We start from the raw sequence: 20,403 nt of genomic DNA, 5'->3' as shown, positions 1-20,403 counted from the left end.
TGGATGTCCTCCTTAACTTCCCTCCATGGATGGGAACACTCGCTTGCAAAGAGTTACACTCATTTGCTATTTTCTCAGCTCAGAAGCATACAATCAAAAAAACGATGTATGGTCGACTTTTGCCTTATGGTTTTGTCTAAAAGTTTGCCGAATAGAGTAGGGGTCGCACACGCATACCGAAGTCCTGAGGGAGCTGCGAAGGCAACTCTCCACGAGGTGAATGTATATTATTTACACTCACCTCGTGGAGAATCGCTTTCACAGCTCTGTCACGTCTTTGGTATGCGTGTGCGACCCCTACTCTATTCGGCAAAGTTTTAGATAAAACCACAAGGCAAAAGTCGTACATCGTTTCTTGATTGCACGCTTCTGAGCTGGGAAAACAGCAAGTGAGTGTAACTCATTGCAAGCGAGTGTTCCCATCCCTGCTTCCCTCAGCATGTGAGTTGTACCATGTCAGTCCTCTGCTGCAAGAGGCACCCGCAATTATCCCTGCATATTTAGGCTGGTGACACGGACCCGCTGCTGGATGTCTTGAGCTTCTGATAGAACTTCCGTGTTTCTTGGGAACGGCACAGCAGTTCTACTTCCAAGCACTCTGTTTCTTATGGGCGGCATTTTTTTGTCACGGAAGAGACGGGTCTGCTGTTCCCACTTTAGTTGATATCGTTCCACATGCTGCTGGGTTCCATACTGCAGCATTACCGACCGTGTTACATTCTTCTCGTCCAGTTCCACGTACCGAGTTTCCAATCGTAGTCTTTTTGTTCGTTGGGGGCGTTGCCGTTGGTCTCGGTTCGTATTTAGCTGTTGCTGATTTTCCGTTGCAATCCCTTTTTAGTGCTGGGTCGCAGGGCCGGACTCATGTCCCCTACTTTCCGGATGACTGTGGTGGTGCACACAGTTCAGCTTAGAGTCCTTCCCTGGCACTTGGAAGTCGATCAGTCGCGGGTCACCCCTAACATGGGAATCATACGCAGTTGTGAGCTGCTCAGCAAAACAGATGTTCAGGTTTGGTTACCCGATCTTCCCTACGGTTGCTGGGCTGCGAGCCCTTGCCACGGTGAAGTAGGGATAGGAGTTGCTGGACAGAGGCTAATGGATCTTCAGTTATTTTGCCCACTACACGAAAAAAAAACAGATTACCTAAAAAATAAGTATATCGCTTGAACTTTTTACCCAGCAGTGGGTTGTTTCCTCGCTCTCCCGTTCGCATTTTTTTTTTTTTTGCAAAGTGGCATCAGCAATGTTGTCATAAACAAAGCGAGAAGCAGCTACCTAGCTGAAAATGACCGTGCGAGAAGCCAAATTTGGGTTTTTTTGCCGCTTACCCAAAAGTGGGTTTATTTCAACCCACTAGGGTACTTTGAAAGTCAACGCTGGGTAGAAAGAACTTTGCGATGGGTTGCAATTTTCTGCCGGGATCAAATGGAAACTAACGCGGTATAGCCAAATTTGGGTCCTCGTACGGAAGAGCCGATATGAGTGAAAAGAACCTATATTTGGGTTGATTTCTGGTTCCGTGTAGGGCACTGCGTGAGTGATTCCAATCGGCAACTGCACTTACACTTTGTACAGTGCTTCCATTCTAATTCTACTATATCCAACTGGTTGCGTTTGCGCTGCTGTCACTTTTCGACCCTGTCCATGCTAGAATGATGAGCACGAGAATGTTGATGTGAGGCTCTTGTTCCTTTTCCAGTCCATTATGAGTTGCCCTTAGCCGATATCCAAAATTCTGGATCCGTTAGAGCATATGCTCAGGGGATAGTCAGGTGTCAGCCACTCTCGAGGGGGAGAGCAACTGACGAAAAGTTGCAAGTGCCGATGGTGATGTCAGTCGTTTAGGTGTCTCGGAAGTTTCGGAGTGTGGGTTCAACTTCCTCTCCAGTCTAGGAAAACTTTTCGTCAAACGGAAAATTCTCTGAAGTTGCTCTCAACAAATGGGTAAGAGCGGGATGCTGCAACTTCAACAATTTTCAACCTGCTTCATTGAATCGGACTATTCTGTTCAAGTTGAAACGAACCTATGTCTTCTTTTTCTTCTTTATGGCTCTACGTCCCCACTGGGACTTGGCCTGCCTCGTTTCAACTTAGTGTTCTTTGAGCACTTCCACAGTGTTATTAAATTGAAGGGCTTTCTTTGCCTACCATTGCATGAATTTGTATATTGTGAGGCAAGTACAATGATACACTATGCCCAGGGAGTCGAGAAAATTTTCTCGACCGGAACGGGAATCGAACTCGCCATCTCCGGATTGGCGATCCATAGCCTTAACCACTAGGCTAACTGGAGACCCCTATGTCGCACTGGGCGAATTGTTGCAACAATCATATTACGACATTGTCATTATTATTGCGAGATGGTTTAAATTCGATTCAGTGATACTGATTGATCTTAACTGCTGTTGATTGATATGTTTTATCACCCCTGATTTTTGTCACGAATTCTTACAGAATGTTAACAAATAGTAACTAATTTTTCTCCCTTTATTCAACTCCTTCTTTCAGATTACGCCGCCACGATGAAGATGTCAAAGTTATCCAATCAAACCAATTCGCAAGATCCGCAGGCAGTGAACTCGCGAGTGTTTGTCGGCAATTTGAACACCTTTCAGTGCTCCAAGACGGACGTCGAACGGATGTTTCAACGCTACGGACGTTTGGCAGGTGAGTGTTCATAGCATAGCGGTTGTTGTAATAATGCAGCTCCTTCAGCTACCGGAGCCGAACGCAGCCTGCAGCAGCACCAAATCGACTTTGAGCCATAAACTTCCCCTTGACTGCACCATTTCCGATGCACTAAACTGCGAAACTCAACTTCCCACACAGAACTCATTCCCAACCAATAAATGAACAACAAAAGTTGCCAACAAAACGCTTGTTAATTTATGGCTCTTCTTCGCACTGCAGTGAAAAACTTTGTAACTAGTTTGTAGAATGAATTGAACCCATTTGTACCGGACGACCGGCGACGACGACGACCATGACGATGGGTTGGTTGGTGGCCCATCGTGATGCAGCCAGTGCCAAACAGAAGAAGCGAAATTAACTCAGACAGTTTGATATAGAATCGATTCCCCTACCTTTGTTCCGCATATTTTTTTCTTCAGTTCCACCCTTCCGCAGTAAGTTCCTGGGTGGAGCAGGGCAAAAACCCTAGACACAGCCAAGCAAACGTGAAATCAATTTACAACATCAGCAATGAAGCGCACTGATTCCATCCATACCTCAGTCTCGGAACTCATTCGAAAATGGAGCATTCCTGGAGAAGTGGAAAAACTGGAGAATGCAACTTTTTCATTTCGATGTGCAACTTTTCCTATATGTATGGTGGCTTTCCGTAAAGTTTCTTATATTTCACACCTTAGCCTCACATATCAGTGCAGGGCGTCACGGGGAAAGTTTTCTTCCGACACACTCATTTCCCCACCACCCAGCGCCACCACCGACGTGTTGTTCTTCCTCATTCATCACCTTTCCAGTTGCGAAACAACACATCAGATAAAACTGGAAACTATACACTTTCCCAGGTGCTAGGAACCACCACCACTACAATTTTTGCTACTTGTACGAATCAGGTGTCGGGAGTTGTTCTGATTTTTCACCTTCCCAGCAGTGGGGTTCCTTTTCTCTCTGATAAGGGAAATACAGAACCGAAAGGAGGGGAAAGTTTATTGCATGTTTTTAATTACACCTTCCACTATGTCTATCTGCCGCATTTTTTTTTTTTTTTTGCTGCATGATGCCAATTTTGTTCCTTGAACAGTTAATTGAACTACATGTCAGAGCATCCGGAAGATGTAATTTATTGAAAGACTAAAAACAGTCCAAGATTTATACGTTCAAGAGGTTAAGCCAATGTTAAGTAATTACTCATATTTTCTTTTAAATTCTCATTTTTTTATATTCTGTTGTGATATTTTTAAGGGTTATTTAACAGAACTGTAAACTATGATTCCGTGAAAATTTATGAAGATGTTAGGTTTATCGGTATTTACTTATTGAGTTATCTACGTTTGTGCTTATTCGCACAGCACAAGACTAGAACTGTTCGTTCTTTAACTATATGTGTATAGTAAAGGCAACACAAATAGATTGGAATAGGTTTGAAATTGCCTATTGACGAAGTCATCTACTCCATTTTTGCAGATTATTCTGTTTATTATTACCATTATTCCACACAATAGGTACATTTCCCTTTCAAAAGGATTCATGACGATTTTGATTAATATAGATTTTCTCCCTGCCGACACATTTCCGTTGTAATTTGCATTTTATTGCTCCATTTACAGCAATACTCGTTGAACGATCCGATTACCATAAAATAAATATACAATGTAGGTTTTTTTATCTGTTGCCACCACCCAAAACATTCAACGCGCCCAGCCAACCAACCAACCAACCTGAAGCCGAACCAAATGAAGTATTGTGTTTTGCGGAACGATTGAACAAAACATTTCATGCAATTCAAATGATCGCACACATCGCTCATTCATTGCACGGTTTATTCATTGGCAGAAAACACCTAACGAATTGAAAAATAAAAAAAAAATCTTCTGCACAAAAGAGCTCCCGAAAGAACAGTGATCCAATCCCGGGGGTGGAATTCCTCCCACACTGACTGCCACTGCTGCTGCTGCTGCTGCTGCTCTGCTATTGCTGCTGGTGATGAATTACAACACCATCAAAATTGCATCGCCCTCGAGGCTGATATCAGTTACCAGCCAGGCAGCCAGCATTGTCGGCGTTATGTTGGTTTGGTTCGTTGGTTGGTTGGCCGGTTGGTCGCCGATGAGTGGTAGAACATTCATTTTTAAAAACAGCACCGGAATGTGATGACAGTCCCGAGTTGAGATGTGTGTGAAATAGGTAGGAGACAGTAAAAAAACTGCAATGGAAATGAACGCTCTCTGGATTGCAATTGTTGTCAGTAGGGGAAAGAAGTGCGAAATAAACATCAAACTATGCCAATCCACTTTAAAATTGCAGATGCGATACAAAAATGTTGGGAGTGAGGTTGCTAAGAAATTTAATGCCACTCTATTGAAGTTCTTCCTGGGATGGGACATAGGAATTTACCCATAGCCATTACCCATTTACCCAATGCTTAAGCGTCTTTACTAGCTCTCTGAAACGAGAAAAAAAGTAAAACCTCTTCTGCATTCCAAGAGATTCTCCCCCTGGTATTCATTGATTACGAAAAAGTTTTCGACCGTCTTTATCACGAAAACATGTGGAAAGCTTTCAGGTGCAAGGGTGTCCCTGAATAAATCATCAACCTCATTGAAGCACAGTACAGGGCATTTTCGTGAAGAGTACTGCACAACGGTGTCTTGTCCGATCCCATCCAGGTCGTTGCTGGAGTGAGGCAAGAATGTATACTATCATCGCTGCTGTTCCTCATTGTAATCGACGAGATCCTGGTAGGTACGATTGATGGTGAACTAAATCGTGGGTTGCTGTGGCAGCCCATTACACATGGAGTACCTAAATGCCTTCGAATTGATTGATGACGTTGCTCTCTTAGCTCAACGGCGCTCTGATATGCACAGCAAGTCGGATGATCTTGCCAAACGCTTTCCAGTGCCAAGTTTGCATCAACGAGAACAAGATCAAATCGTTGAATGGGAAAGCAGTGGAGAATGTTGAAAGCTTCCAATATCTTGGTAGCCTAAAGGCCGGCGACGGTGGCACCAAGATCGGCATGGGTGCACGAATCAAGCTTTTGCAAGTTTAAGAAATGAATTGAAAAACAACCAGATTAGCCGTTTCTTTCTGGATGTCAATGAATATGGGGGCGGATTTGAAAATAGTACAACATTTTGGAAAAAGTGGTCAGGCCTCGTATCCTACACAAGGTAAGCAGCGTTTGTTGAGTTCACCTCTTCACTTTGATTTCGACAAGTGATAACTAACTTTGACCTCGAGTAAGCTGAAGTAGCCTGGCTATCTGAATAAAAGTATTCATGACATGTTGTTGAAGTGATGATTACACTGCACCTAAGAGCAACTATAGGATAAGAAATCATAATTTGAACTGGTGAAATTGAAATCCTAATTTGAACTACTTACTTACCTTACCGGTCAGGCTAAGGCCGGGGTGGCCTCTGCTGTACATAGTAGCCGCCTCCATTCCACTCGGTCCATGGCTGTTTGTCTCCAGTTCCGCACTCTGCGTAGGGTCCGCAGATCGTCCTCCACTTGGTCGACCCACCTAGCTCGCTGCGCTCCACGTCTTCTTGTACCGGTCGGATGACTCTCGAGAACCATTTTAGTCCGGTTGCTATCCGACATCCTGATGACGTGACCCGCCCACCGTAGCCTCCCGATTTTCGCGGTATGGACGATGGTTGGTTCTCTTAGCAGCTGATGCAGCTCGTGGTTCATTAGCCTTCTCCAAGTCCCGTCTTCCATCTGCACTCCGCCGTAGATGGTACGCAACACCTTCCGTTCGAAAACTCCAAGGGCGCGTTGGTCCTCTGCACGTAGGGTCCATGTTTCGTGCCCATAGAGGACGACCGGTCTAATCAACGTTTTGTAGATGGTTAACTTCGTGTTACGGCGAACTTTGTTCGATCGTAGAGTTCTGCGGAGTCCAAAGTAAGCACGATTTCCTGCCACAATGCGCCTCTGAATTTCTCTGCTGGTGTCGTTGTCGGCGGTCACCAGTGAGCCCAAGTACACGAATTCTTCAACCGCCTCGATTTCATCACCGTCGATATGAATTCGGGGTGGCGGGCGCGGTGATTCCTCCCTGGAGCCCTTTGCCATCATGTACTTTGTCTTCGACACATTAATGACTAATCCGATTCGCTTGGCTTCACTCTTTAGTCGGATGTACGTTTCCGCCATCGTCTCAAATTTACGAGCAATAATATCAATATCATCGGCGAAACCAAGCAGCTGAACGGACTTCGTGAAAATCGTCCCACTCGTGTTTATCCCCGCTCTTCTTATTACACCCTCCAAAGCAATGTTGAACAGCAAGCACGAAAGACCATCACCTTGCCGTAACCCTCTGCGAGATTCGAAGGGACTCGAGAGTGTCCCTGATACTCGAACTACGCACATCACTCGATCCATCGTCGCCTTGATCAACCGTATCAGTTTATCCGGGAATCCGTATTCGTGCATAATCTGCCATAGCTGTTCTCGATCGATTGTATCATACGCCGATTTGAAATCGATGAACAAGTGATGTGTGGGCACGTTGTATTCGCGGCATTTCTGCAACACCTGGCGGATGGCGAACATCTGGTCCGTTGTAGCGCGTTCACCCATAAATCCAGCCTGATATTGCCCCACAAACTCTCTTGCAGTAGGCAGCGCTCAGTAGTGTGATCGCTTGTCGCCCTTTTTGTAGATGGGACACACGATACCTTCCATCCATTCCTCCGGTAATACTTCCTCCTCCCAAATCTTGGTAATGACCCAGTGTAGTGCTCTCACTAGTGCTTCTCCACCGTATTTTAGAAGCTCGCTTGGTAGTTGATCTGCTCCAGCGGCCTTGTTGTTTTTCAACCGGCCAACCTCCTCCTCAATCTCTTGAAGGTCAGGGGCCGGAAGTCTTTCGTCCTGTGCACATACTCCTAGATCCGTTACCACGCCACCTTCGGTACTTGCAACGTCGCCATTGAGGTGCTCATCGTAATGCTGCCGCCACCTCTCGACCACCTCACGCTCGCTCGTGAGAATATTCCCGTGATTATCTCGGCACATGTCGGCTTGTGGCACAAAGCCTCTGCGCGAGCGGTTCAGCTTCTCGTAGAACTTTCGTGTGTCCTTAGCGCGGCACAGCTCTTCCATCGCTTCGCGATCTCGTTCTTCCTGATGGCGCTTCTTCATCCGGAAGACTGAGTTCTGCCTGTTCCACGCCTGTCTGTAACGTGCGTCATTCACCCTCGTACGGTGTTGCAACATTCCTGCCCATGCTGCATTATTTGCGAAGCCTTATGCTGCAGCATTTGGTTTTCTGCTTGATAGTCAGGTGATCTCTAGGTGGCGTTATGGATATCTTGGCGGGGCCGGGGGAAGAAAGTGTTTCGGAGATGATGCAAAGTTTACGCATCGCTGGCCTTCGATACGGCGTTGCAGGCTGTTCCGCCAGATTATCGGTCTGTACATTTCCTCCCTTCCTCCCTACCCGTTCATGTCGCCGACATCGATTTTCACGTCGCATGGCGAGCAACCATCGTATGTTTGCTCTAAAAAATTGTCCATTTTCAAATAGCTCGTCATTTTGCCAGAAAAAATTATGTATTTTGCAACACTCCCCCCTACATGGCACTTGCGAAGAAAAAACGGCCAATGCTCAATCGAGAAGCACGGATTTTGCGATGGATGATGGCAGTTGGAGTTCAGCTCGCTGGGAGGTAGGGGTGATTGGGCGAAAAATCCAATTTCATCGACTGAATAATTCAGCCATGCGAACGCGCGGTTCTTTTCACGGTGCGCGTTGCTGGACGCGCGGTAGGAGAGCGTGTGTCCCTTCATCGTCGTCGTCGTCTATCTAACGTTTTGTGGCGGTGCGGTTGCCAACAACGATAGAGATGGACAGCGAGATCCCATGATTCTGGATGGCTGTCGGTTGTTCCTATGGATCTGGATAAATATAGTTGCGCCTGGCGACCGACACGATAAGAGGGATAAAATCTCCGGAAAAATAGGGACTTAAATGATGCATTTTTACGAATGCATTGAGTAGCGTGCTCGAATCCGATCGACAGATGAGATAGGGCTAATCTGGATTTTTTTTCTGCGAATACGTTTCGTGGAATGGAAAATATTTTATGCAAGGATTTATAGAACATGTCAACATGATCTTAAGTGATCGGTACTATTGAAATCTCAGCAGAAATCTTATGATGCATATTATCTGAAGATACAATTGAATTTGTTATTATTATTTTCACAGATGTTTTCTAAACCCGTCAATATATATTAAAACCTTCCATACCATACCATTGAAATTTTACTGACCACACCGTAGCTTTATTACAGCGCCAATCATATAGGCTCAGTGTACCAGTTATGGCTATAGTACCTCAAATTCGCCATAGTTGATTTTCAACCTTTAAATATACAAATCAACAAGAAAAAAATTGTGAGCAATAGATCACGATCACAAAAAATGATTGCAATCATTCAAACATCACAATTTGCTCAAATTATGGTAGAAATAAATCATTTTCCTTAACTTTTCGGCCTCCTTGCACCCTATTTCGCCATAGTGTACCAGTTATGGCAAATCCCATAAGGAATGCATGTAAATAGTGCGAAGTGGAACCCAAATTAACAAATGTATCCATAACTGGTACAGGGTTCCTATCATTGGCACATGCCGTAATAAATACTAAAAGTAGTTTTGGCTCCGGTTTTATATTTTTCCTGTAAAGTATGAAAACTAATCAATCATTTGACTTATTGTTCACATTCATCGGTCTTCTTCTTATTTTTGTAGAAATAGTTTTTCTTAGGTGGTGCGATAACTGGTACAGGCACCCTAGTTAGAGATTCATCTTTATCGGACTTGTGCGATGTTCCTCCAGAGCCTACAGTGTTGATGTTTCCACTCCTTGATGGTCATCAACTATGTTAATCCTGTTCCTGGGTTTTTAAAAGTGCTTCTTCCGCGTGGTGGTTACCATTGCTTTGCTTGTCAGAATATTTCCTTTTCTGTCATTGCACATGTCCGGCACTGGTGCAGAATTTTACGTCGCATCATTGAAAGTTGCATAAAACCTTCGCATAGCGTTACAATCCATGTCTTCAAGTGCTTCAGGAATCAAACTCTCTTCTTTTCATTTGTGTAGTGAAAACCATGACTGGCTAGTTAGCATATATACAGAGCACAAAGGTAACACTAATCTGAATCAATATTTCACTTTCCCTTTCAGGAATATCAATGCACAAGGGTTATGCTTTCGTACAGTTCACGAACCCTTTCGATGCACGCAATGCCTGCCACGGTGAAGACGGGCGAACAGTCCTCAGCCAAACGTTAGGTAAGTTTCTAATCATTTTTTGCAAGAAAAAAAAATGTACTGTTCTGCAACTGTCCATCATTCTACGGTCCGTATCAAAACAACATATGCCTCTGCCATTTTGAAGTGACGGTGCTATTAAACAGCTATAAATAAGCTCCGTTCTGTCCTGACACTAGAAGCATCCAGTCAGTGTGCTAGTGCTCCTCAGCCAGAAGAGTGATGCACAATTAGTGAATTTTATATGTAGAACAAACTTCAAAACACCCAAAAATAGAGATATATCATGTCACGCAAAAGCGCGTGGCGAACCATTCGTCGGACCAGCACTCATCAATCATGTGGTGGAGTTCGTGCCACCCTGACTGTTGCAAAAGAAGAAAAAAACTGGGCAAAACTGGAAAACTTTCGCTGTCATGTCATTCATAAATTATTTTCCATTCCATCAGACTTATCCGACCGGGTGGATGGCTTCTGATATTTAGCCGCCGCCACCACCACCACAATGCTGTACTGCCTCTTGCACTAGATTAGGGGTTAGGAAGCCATGCTTCCGTCGGTGGAAGGACGAATTTTGTGTGCGAAGCCATCACCGGGTATTCCTCTACGTTTACGCAATACAGATATGTCCCAATATTTGCTCGAAAATGAAGTTCTTGAAAGGTATCCTTCTGAAGGGGCTTCTTCAGATATTGCACAAGCAATTCCCAAAGAGAAAGTCTCCAAATGCAGGAATTCATCTTTGTAGGTTGTAGGTTGGTCCTTGCCTCACAATATACAAATTCATGCAATGGTAGGCAAAGAAAGCCCTTCAATTGGGCAGGCCGAATCCCAATGTGGACGTAGAGCCATAAAGAAGAATAAAAAGAAAAAGGTTGTTACAAAAATTCCATGTTTATACTCGTGCAGGGTGAAGAAAAGCATAATGTAAGAAAACGGGATTTTGATACCACAAAAATCTAATATAAAGCAGGTTGCTAAATTCGATACCCCACTGTTTAACTCACCGGCAGCAATACGCTAAAACGTACGAAAAGACACAGCTGATAGTTATAGAGGAAGCAGATAGTAAAAGAAGGATAAAGAACCCATCCCGGTTGACTCGGCCCAATTTGTTTTCGCTACGGGTCACGCGATCTTGGCACCCTGTCTCGTCCCCGTCCTCGGACGGATATGGTAAAACACATTCACGCGCACAGAGACACAAGGGAGGGCCAGAGAACCTGTCAGTCATTAAAGGGACGCACGCAAAGGACTTCTTCGGCAGCCTAGGCGAGTAACCGTGCCGGTCGTCCGTCGGTGGGATTTTCGTTGCTTTTCCCTTGACTCCTACTTTTCGGTCTTTGGACTTCTTTGGTCGGCCAACCAGCTAACGTCGTCCAATAACTAATAGCGTACATTTCCGGTTCTGCTTTTCTGCCTTCGGTTTTAATTTATGGCAATTTTTATGCATGGAGCGTAGCTTTTCCATTAAATAAAATTAATAGCACTTTAATGGGAGGCAATATATGAAATTACCAAACTCCTGGTGTGAAAGAACGTGGTGGAACCGGATGTGGGTTTGGAGGTTTCGCATGTTGTTTCGACCAGTGTTGTGTTGTTTTGGAGCAGAAATATGTTCTGTCAACGCGTTAAATGAAAACGATCCATCAATGTTCTTATTTATGGGATTATTCCCATTTTGTCATAAAGAACTTGGGGCATACCGTTATGATGGTTGTACCAACCTCATAGCAAATTATTACGCAGCGATATCGAAATGTTCTGCAAGCTAGCGAGATTTGAAACGAAACATGTGTTGTTTGGCGTATTTCGTTTGTTGCTTTTACAATGCGATGAGTTCTACAAATTTTTTTCACCTAAAATGATTGTTTTTATTTATCCCGCTTGCTTCGTGTCTCAAGCATTTTGCACTTTTCGTACACTAGTGCTCTGGAATATTTATATGCATTCTCTTAAATCTGATTTATGATTATGATATGAAGGGTCGCTTCTCTCCTATATATCAACTCAGCTCGACGAATTGTGTACCGGATTACCCCGCTAATACGACACCGACTGTTGTTGAGTAACCGGGGTTAACTTTTGATTCGACCATCCCTACACCACCATGCTCATTGAAATTTGGCAACTCTATTTTTGTTTTTGTTTCGATTTTCGGATTTGTTAAGAAAAATAGTTTCAACAGATATTGCGGTGGTACGATTGTTGCCATCCTCAGTTCATTCCGGTTGGTCTCTGTTATATCCGTTCTGTGAACGCACTCCAACTACTGAGAGAGTAGTTCTGATGCGATCTGCAAATACGATAATAAAGTCAGTTGATTTGCATCTGCCAACCAAACCACTAATGGCTTTTCATTTCGTTGCGTACTTCAATCTCTATTGTTTTCTCCCGCAACCCGAGTTGGGAGTTGTTACAGTGGCGTACGAGGATGAAAATTTGCCATCAGAATGATGGTTTGGCCACCTCATATTTGTTTTTTTGGTTTGGACGCGTGCTTTGTGTAGTACAATTTTTAAGAACAACGATTTTCTGTTTTTTGTGCATTGTAGTGTGTGAATTGTTTTGGTTATTTGATCAGTGTACAGTACGCGTGATTTTGTGTAAAAGATTTACATTTTTTTTTGCATCGCTTTGTTTGAGTTTTTCCGCGTATTTTTTGTACTATGTATAGTACTTTTTTGTATACGGTGTACGATATAGTTTGCACAGCGGCATCTCTTTGTGTTTTTTTTTTTCGTTCAGGAGATTGATATCAAAATTGCAGTTTTTCCCTGATGAAATTATTTGAACGTATTTTTTTTTACACTGTGACGAATTGCATCAGAACAAACTCTATTTATTATAGAACATTTTTAACATTTTTTAAAAGGCCATTTTGAATCGCATATGATTCGTCTTTGTCCAGCAAGTCTGCTGTTGACTTTTATTTGCCTTTGTTTGTTCTAGTTTAGTTTGTTCCTTTTAATAATGATGAGCATGAGTACCTAGGATTTTCTCAGCATTAGAACGATTTTTGCGTCACTGATTTGAATGTGAGTTTTCAACTTTATCATCATCGGTGAGCTTTGTGTGTCTTTCTCTTTGAGAAGCATTTTTCGTTTAGCCTGAGCTATGAGCATGAGTACCCGATCCCGAGATGTTTCTCAGCATCAGCGCAACGCCGACGTCGCCGACTCGAACGTGATCGTCGCATTTTCAGCTTCACAATCGGCGGAGAGCAATAGGTGGGAATCCGTCAAACATGTTGACATTGAATGGTGAGCAGACCAAGGACACGATAAGTGCATAGCAACAGAATTATCGATGCAGCAAATGGTTTCTGGTTGGGTGTGAAAGAACATCTAGTCAAGGAAGGTGGAGAGCGATGGTGCTATATTATTATTCTTCGGATGTGCAGTTTGTGCTGATGAGATACATGCTTCAATGTACGACTCTTGTAGTCTTGTATTATCACTGTAGGGTGGTTGCACCAAACGCGGACTGTGTTAAGATTAGAATATCGTTGTGTACATTTTATAGTGATAGTTCAAGGGTGTATTGTTATTCAATGAACTTGCTAATGCATAATAGCTTTTGTAATACGTTATTGTATTTGATTCAGGCACTGTATATTTAATTGAAATGAAATTTTTGATTGTTAATAATACCTATTTTACTTCGATTTAACGCGAACATTGATTTGTGTATCAGTTAAGAAGATGAACATTTTGTGATTCAAAAGCTGTGAAGATACAGCGTTCAGAATTGTAATTGTTTATGTATAAGTTATCTTTGTTGATGTTTGTATGTATTAACTATAGAGTGTAGGAGTTGTTATATCCGTTCTGTGAACGCACTCCAACTACTGAGAGAGTAGTTCTGATGCGATCTGCAAATACGATAATAAAGTCAGTTGATTTGCATCTGCCAACCAAACCACTAATGGCTTTTCATTTCGTTGCGTACTTCAATCTCTATTGTTTTCTCCCGCAACCCGAGTTGGGAGTTGTTACAGTCTCCAGGCGGTTTGGGTGTCGAATATCACCAACTCAGATTTTCCAGCTACAAGAGGAGCTGCTGCATGTGCGAGTATAAGCGCAGTATCAAACTGGGTCGTAATTAAACGTGTAGAACCATCGGGGTAAGAAGGTATGTGTATTTGAGTGTGTTCTTTACCATTGCATCTGTAGGAGTTTCAAAATTGGCCCATATAGCCACAGATGTAAAGGCGTGGGTATTAGCATGGGACATGATTTCATGGAAAAAATAAATCCTCGCTCCAAACTAATTTAGCGCATACGGCTCAAAGTTTGCATAGGATTAACTATGGTTTACTATGGAAAAAGTTACACTTCCAAAAAAAAAAAACCGAAAGGTCGCCCCTTGTCCCCTTAACTCCAAACCGATCATCGCTTCTTGCAGAAAATCCATTTGTGAATTGTTCCTTTGAAGACCGCAAATAATTGGATTGGAATGGATGAAAAAAGGTATTAAATTCCACTGAAGTTTTTTAGGCGTTTTTTTTTTATTTCAAAAAACGTCGTTAAAAAATATTTTTTATTAGTGTTCCGCCGAACGGCTTTTTGTTTTGCCTTATCAGCAGCACTGCCGCTGTTAATGGGGTGGTTGGAGGCATCACCACCTCCAGAAGCAGCAGCAGCCAAGGCACAGTTCTAGCGTTTCTCCGCTGATAATATCAGACGACCCACTCTAGCAGAGGCACAAATAGGCATCATAGTTTCGTCCATCGGTGAATTAGGGCCCACGTTGTGTTTCACAGAAATGTTCGGACGCTGGGATTCGCTGGCCCGGCGATGGATGTTACGGTCCAACACGGCACAGTCGTTGAAATCGCGAAAAACACGATTGTGTACATTTTGAGTATGAAAATATGAAAATATTTAATAGAATGTGATGTGCGGCAAAGTAGTTACATATTTTAGGAGCAACTTTTGATAAGTTTTGTTTTTTGATAATTTTACTCAAAAGTTAGATAAAACAATATTTTCTACATAATCCACAATAACTAAATGGTGTCTTCGGCGAAGTTGTAGATAATATCATGTAGAAAAATGATGCAGTTTTTTATTTTGCACCACTGACAGGCAGTAGCCCTTTTTGGTCAGTGGTGGTTAGATTTAGTTACAACAAAGCTTACAATTAACATTACATTGATTACGCTTTCGCTTTATTTTCGATAGAGACGAACAAGCCAAGGGCTGAAAGTCTCTTTAATAAAGACAAATCAATCAATCAATTTATTTTCGACAACGATAGTACGAACAAAGGTACAATGCGTTAAAGGCTAGCAACACGCAGCCCAGTTCGGCGGTGCCAAAAACCGTTGGGCTGCTTGCTGCTAGCAGCAGAATAAAGAAATGCCCAACCAATCTTATTGACTGCGCCGCTGTTGCGGTTGAGGATGCTTGGGTAACGTCGTTCGTGTGTGATGAGCCAACACACACAGCTTCCGATTAGATGGTTCTGTAGGCGCTCGCAATTCGCTTGGCCATGCGGAACACACTGTTCAGCTCTACACAGCTCCCACTTGTTTTCAGCACTGCCACCCAGCCATACACTCCATACCTTAGTATTGGCAACTTGCAACGCATGTCAGAAGGCGCCTCTTACTACTTTCTTCTTAGGCTGCTCACGTTCGATTTGATCCCCGCTACTGTATTAACCGCCGCCTTTCCGCATGCATAGTCCACCCACACGTGCGATTGCTCGCTCTCAAATCGTGATCTTCATAATTGGCACGCTTCTGCTTGGAGCTGGAGAACCGTGCTACGGATATTCCAAAAGGTGGAAGATTAGAAGATCAATGGAGCGCCATCAAGAACGCCTCCATCGCCACCGGCGACAATAATTTTGGTAAGCTACGCACCCCAAGAAATCAGATGACACCTGGAGGAAGATAGAGGAGCAAAGGAACGCCAAAGCCGCGATAGCGAAAACACTAACGCTATTCGGCTCTCGTGAAGGAAGTGACGCGCTCATGTAGGCGGAACGCCCTAGCCGACGGAGGCGAGAACGCCGCAAATACTGGCGACATATCTACATCTCCTCTACGATGTCTCACGTCGTCTTAGTGGTGCTAAGATGAGTGCTACGATGCCCGTGAATGACACATCTGGATAGCTATTGACCGACCTGGCTGACCAGCTGAAACGCCACCAACACCACAGCATGATACGCCCAGAGGAATGCGTCGAACCCGTGTCAACACCGACGCTCCATAATTGCAGGAGATAGAAACAGCCATTCGTGGCATGAAACCGAACAGGGCCCCGAGGGTCGATCGCATATCAGTTGCTCAAAGCTGACCTCGTAGTATATGCACAACTGCTGCATCAATTATTCTGCAACATAGATTGACGTAGCTCTTTGACAGCAGCAAGCAGTATTCCGTGCGTGACGATCATGTGTGAATCTTTCATTCCACAGGTGTCGAAGAAGCCATGGTTCAAAGGGTTGAATTTAGGCCGCGATTTCATTCGTATGATGTGTCGCCTGATGTCCAACCACTATTTGTTGAACACACATACCTTCCGTATTGGGCTCTCAGAAAGCAAACTCAGTGTCTGTGGTGTGACTTACCAGGATATCGAATATGTCGTGTGGGTATGCAATGAGTATCGTGAGGTCAGATCTGAGCTGCATGGAATTCTCCGGGTCCGAGGAAAACAACAGAAACCCGTTAGAGAAGTGTTAGCAGGACTTGATTTGGAAAACATGAACCTTATTTACCAATTTTTGATATGTGTTGATGTCAGAGTTTGATGTAGTCCTTGTTTTCGTTGTCCACCTTTTGGTTTTGTTGTTCGCCCCTGTCTGTCGTCATCCCCTTCCGTTTGTCCTCTTCTTGTCGTTGTCTACCGATAAAGTCCTTTCTTTTTGGTTCCGTTATAGATATGGACAATTTGTCCCATCAATGGTTTTAGTATAAGTTAGCAAATAATTTAGTTTTAAACCCATAAATCCCTCTTTCCCAATTTTATTTTTTTTTCTTTCAATGCTTAACCTCGAAACAGCCGCGAGTACTTCGGCTTCCCAAACTATCATAGTTTTAAGGCAGTGAAAAATTGTAAAATTTAAAATCATTGTAATAACTAGTTCGGCTCAGGTTTGCCCGTGTGGCGCCCGAGCCTTCCAAATAAACGAATAAGTAAAAAAAAAAAAACCTGAAATCTGTGTTACTGTACGCCAGTGAAACCTGGTGTGTATCAGCGGAGAACACTTAACGGCTGCAGGTCTTCATCAATAGATAGCCTGCGGTGTATAATTCGTACATGGTGGCCTTACAATTGGATCTCCAACGTAGCTCCATCGTCGATGTCATCAAAAACCGATAGCGACAGAAATTCGAGAGCGAAAGTGGAAGAGGGTCGGCTTCTCTACGCAGGATGCGGAACGAAATCTGCAAATAAGCGTTAGATTGGTACCCAGCAGGTGGCGCAGCCTCAACAAGGAAATAAATGAATGCAACAGAAATTTGACTGCAACAGAAACTGCATCGTCGACAACCCTCACTTACTTTTGGCTTATACAATGTTGGGTTCCACGGTTGCTTCCCTAGTTTTGGCAGTAACACCATTTTTTTGGACCTTCCATATATCCGAAAAGATATCTTTCTCCAGGAATTTCTGTAATACTGATCTGAACAAATCTGGATACGCCAGAATCTATGCCTTTAACGCAGCATTATGGGTTTGTGGTAAACTCCGCATCCGCCCCACTGTACGACGCACACGACCTCGTCGTTGTATCGTAAATACCCTTCAGTTTATCTGGCGATATTGAACTTTTCAGCTTTGCCATTACAATACGGTAGGCATTTCTCCAGTTATTAAATTTCGGCTTCCTGCCTTATACAGTTTCAGGAGGTTTCAGAGAAGTTCTCTGGAAATTTAATGGCTTTCAGGAGAGCTTCAAGGATGTTTCGGAGGGGGTTCAAAGTGGTTTCACGGCATATCCAAGCGCTTCAGCGATGTACTGGGAAAAACTTGAAAAACTTCAGCGATGGTATCAGGGAGTGTCAAGAAACTTCAGGGGCTTGTAGGCTTGGAATTGGAATTGGAGGCTTGGAATCTATGTAGCATTATAAGGCGTTTCAGAGGCTTTCTGATTTTTTCAGACTCTAGTTTAATTTAAAAACACTTCACTAATACTTTACTTTTGCAAAAAAAAATAAAAAATGAATAACTCTTTTAAAGAAAAACTAGAAAGGACGAGCAAATTCCTTTTAATTCTACTACTGTGCTTATCTTCGGACAGATAGGCCTATTTCGTCTGTGACTTACAGACTTCTTCAGTGTCAAGTGCTCGACGAGCACTTGACACTGAAGAAGTCTGTAAGTCACAGACGAAAATAGGCCTATCTGTCCGAAGATAAGCACAGTAGTAGAATTAAAAGGAATTTGCTCGTCCTTTCTAGTTTTTCTTTAAAAGAGTTATTCATTTTTTATTTTCTTTTGCAAAAGTAAAGTATTAGTGAAGTGTTTTTAAATTAAACTAGAGTCTGAAGTAACAAGTTCTACTAAAAGCTCTAAAGTAATAGTAAAGGCTTTCTGATGATCTTTACAGGAATTTTACGGGGCAGCCCGTGTTGCTTCCGACTACACTTGTTCCGGGGGTAAAAGTCCATTAAACAGGTAATCCCAATCCAAGGTGTCGACGTTGTTTTGGGTAAGCTTTAGGGAGACTATAGAGGAGTTTCAAAGGCGTCTTAAAACGTTACTGATTGTTTCAAAGAATTTCAGAGAAGTTTTAGGGAGCTTCTCTGGCTCTCGCTATTTAGGAGAGTTTCAGGGGGTATCCATATCCATCCAAAGAATCTTAAGTTTTCCAACTGCTCCGAACACAAACAAATTCCAAACCAACTAAACAGGTTATGTTACTTTAAAGGTAAATGTAGATTTTAAGGCGAAACTGGAAGCATTTCCTCACTTTTTAGTTTTTGAATTTTTATTAAATAACGAAGCAATATTTTCAAAATCGGTTTTCATACACATATAGAGTATGGATCAGGATCTAACAACTTAGTTGTTGTGGAGCGGACCTGGTGTGATGGTTAGAATACTTGACTATCACGCCGAGGACCTGGAATCGAATCCCACTCCCGACAAACTCGCAAAAATGTGAGTTCTTCCTTCGGAAGGGAAGTAAATCGTGGGTCCCGAGATGAACTAGCCTAGGGCTAAAAATCTCGTTAATACAGATAAAAAAAAAATAAAAAAAACTTAGTTGTTAGACCACAGTGGTGGAGAACAAACGTTTTGTATCTGATGATGGCTGAATGAAGTAGGCCGAAACGTTATACCAAAACGATTTGGAAAGTCTTTTTTCACCGAAAAAAATCAACAAATCTCGAAACATAAAATTCAACGGTGACGAAAAACCCCACAAAGTTGTTATTGGGCTTTGGCAAAAATGACTGAAAATAAATAAAATGCAAAAATGTAATTATTTGCTCTCATGTTGAGAACACCTATAATGATTGTCAGCCGCATGCCTTCCTATCTGCGCCATCCTAGAGATGGTGAAATGCAGCACCCAAAGCAAAACATAATCTTCCCATGACTCAATAATGATCACTCCTGAACTTGTGTTCAGCAGTGGTGAATTAGCAAAGCACGTGGTAATCAACTGAACAACGCCTTATACTTCAACAGCAGTTCAACCCAAAACACGTGTTTTCCATTCTGATTTCGCTGTCAGTATTTTTATCGCACGGTGAGAAAACGTGAATCGAATGCGGCCAAAAAGTGTTGGTCCTTATTGAAGATATTGTTTCCAGACGTACTAATTGCGATATGAATATTTTATTTCTATTTTTAAATATCAATCTTTAAAAATGTATACATGTCATATATGACAGCATGTGGTGCGATATGGTCAGGAAATGGTGCACTCACAACATCTGTTCAGGTAATCTACTCATGCTCAGTAGAAGATCGGTTAAGCATTTTTTTTTTAAATTATGCTTTTGTCATGGAATCTTGATATTATGTGCAATAAATAGTGCATAAGGATGTTTAGGGATACCTGAAATGTGTCGATTTCTGAATGCTGCTTGGTTCTAGGTGACTAGGTGACTGTGGGAGCAATATTCAGTAAACACGACAGCACTGAAATGTCAAATGCGTCGATCCAAGCGTCTCGAACAATCGAACTACTGCGGAAGATTAAAAATATAATAATCAAGGGACAAGATATCTTGTTACAGAATAATAATAATAAATAAATGCCTCATTTTTTACGTTGATTACGTCTCTTGGCACTCAATGTTAAGCTACGTAATTCTATTCTGATTTATGTTTTGTGATTCGTTGTGATTGGTTCTTTAATAACTTGGTTGTCTAAACAAATTTAGCCATGATTTATCCCATTATCCGAACAAAGTTCCGAGTCAAACTATGACGGGCTGAAG

At 42.7% G+C, this 20,403-nt stretch overlaps 1 protein-coding gene across 1 annotated transcript in view; it reads left to right on the top strand.

The window, feature by feature from the left end:
• The window catches only part of LOC109622194 (uncharacterized), a 302,271-nt gene that overhangs the window by 135,428 nt on the left and 146,440 nt on the right, over nucleotides 1-20,403 (top strand). The window contains exons 2-3 of the mRNA XM_062852346.1: nucleotides 2,512-2,670; nucleotides 9,900-10,007. Of these exons, the coding sequence (XP_062708330.1) occupies nucleotides 2,526-2,670; nucleotides 9,900-10,007 (253 nt within the window). The 5' untranslated portion in view covers nucleotides 2,512-2,525. The remainder of the gene's footprint in view (nucleotides 1-2,511; nucleotides 2,671-9,899; nucleotides 10,008-20,403) is intronic.

The sequence above is a fragment of the Aedes albopictus genome, chromosome 2 (assembly GCF_035046485.1).
Source record: "Aedes albopictus strain Foshan chromosome 2, AalbF5, whole genome shotgun sequence".
Lineage (NCBI taxonomy): Eukaryota > Metazoa > Arthropoda > Insecta > Diptera > Culicidae > Aedes > Aedes albopictus.
The sequence above is the reverse complement of the archived record's forward strand: the minus strand, read 5'-3'. Positions and strand labels throughout refer to the sequence as shown.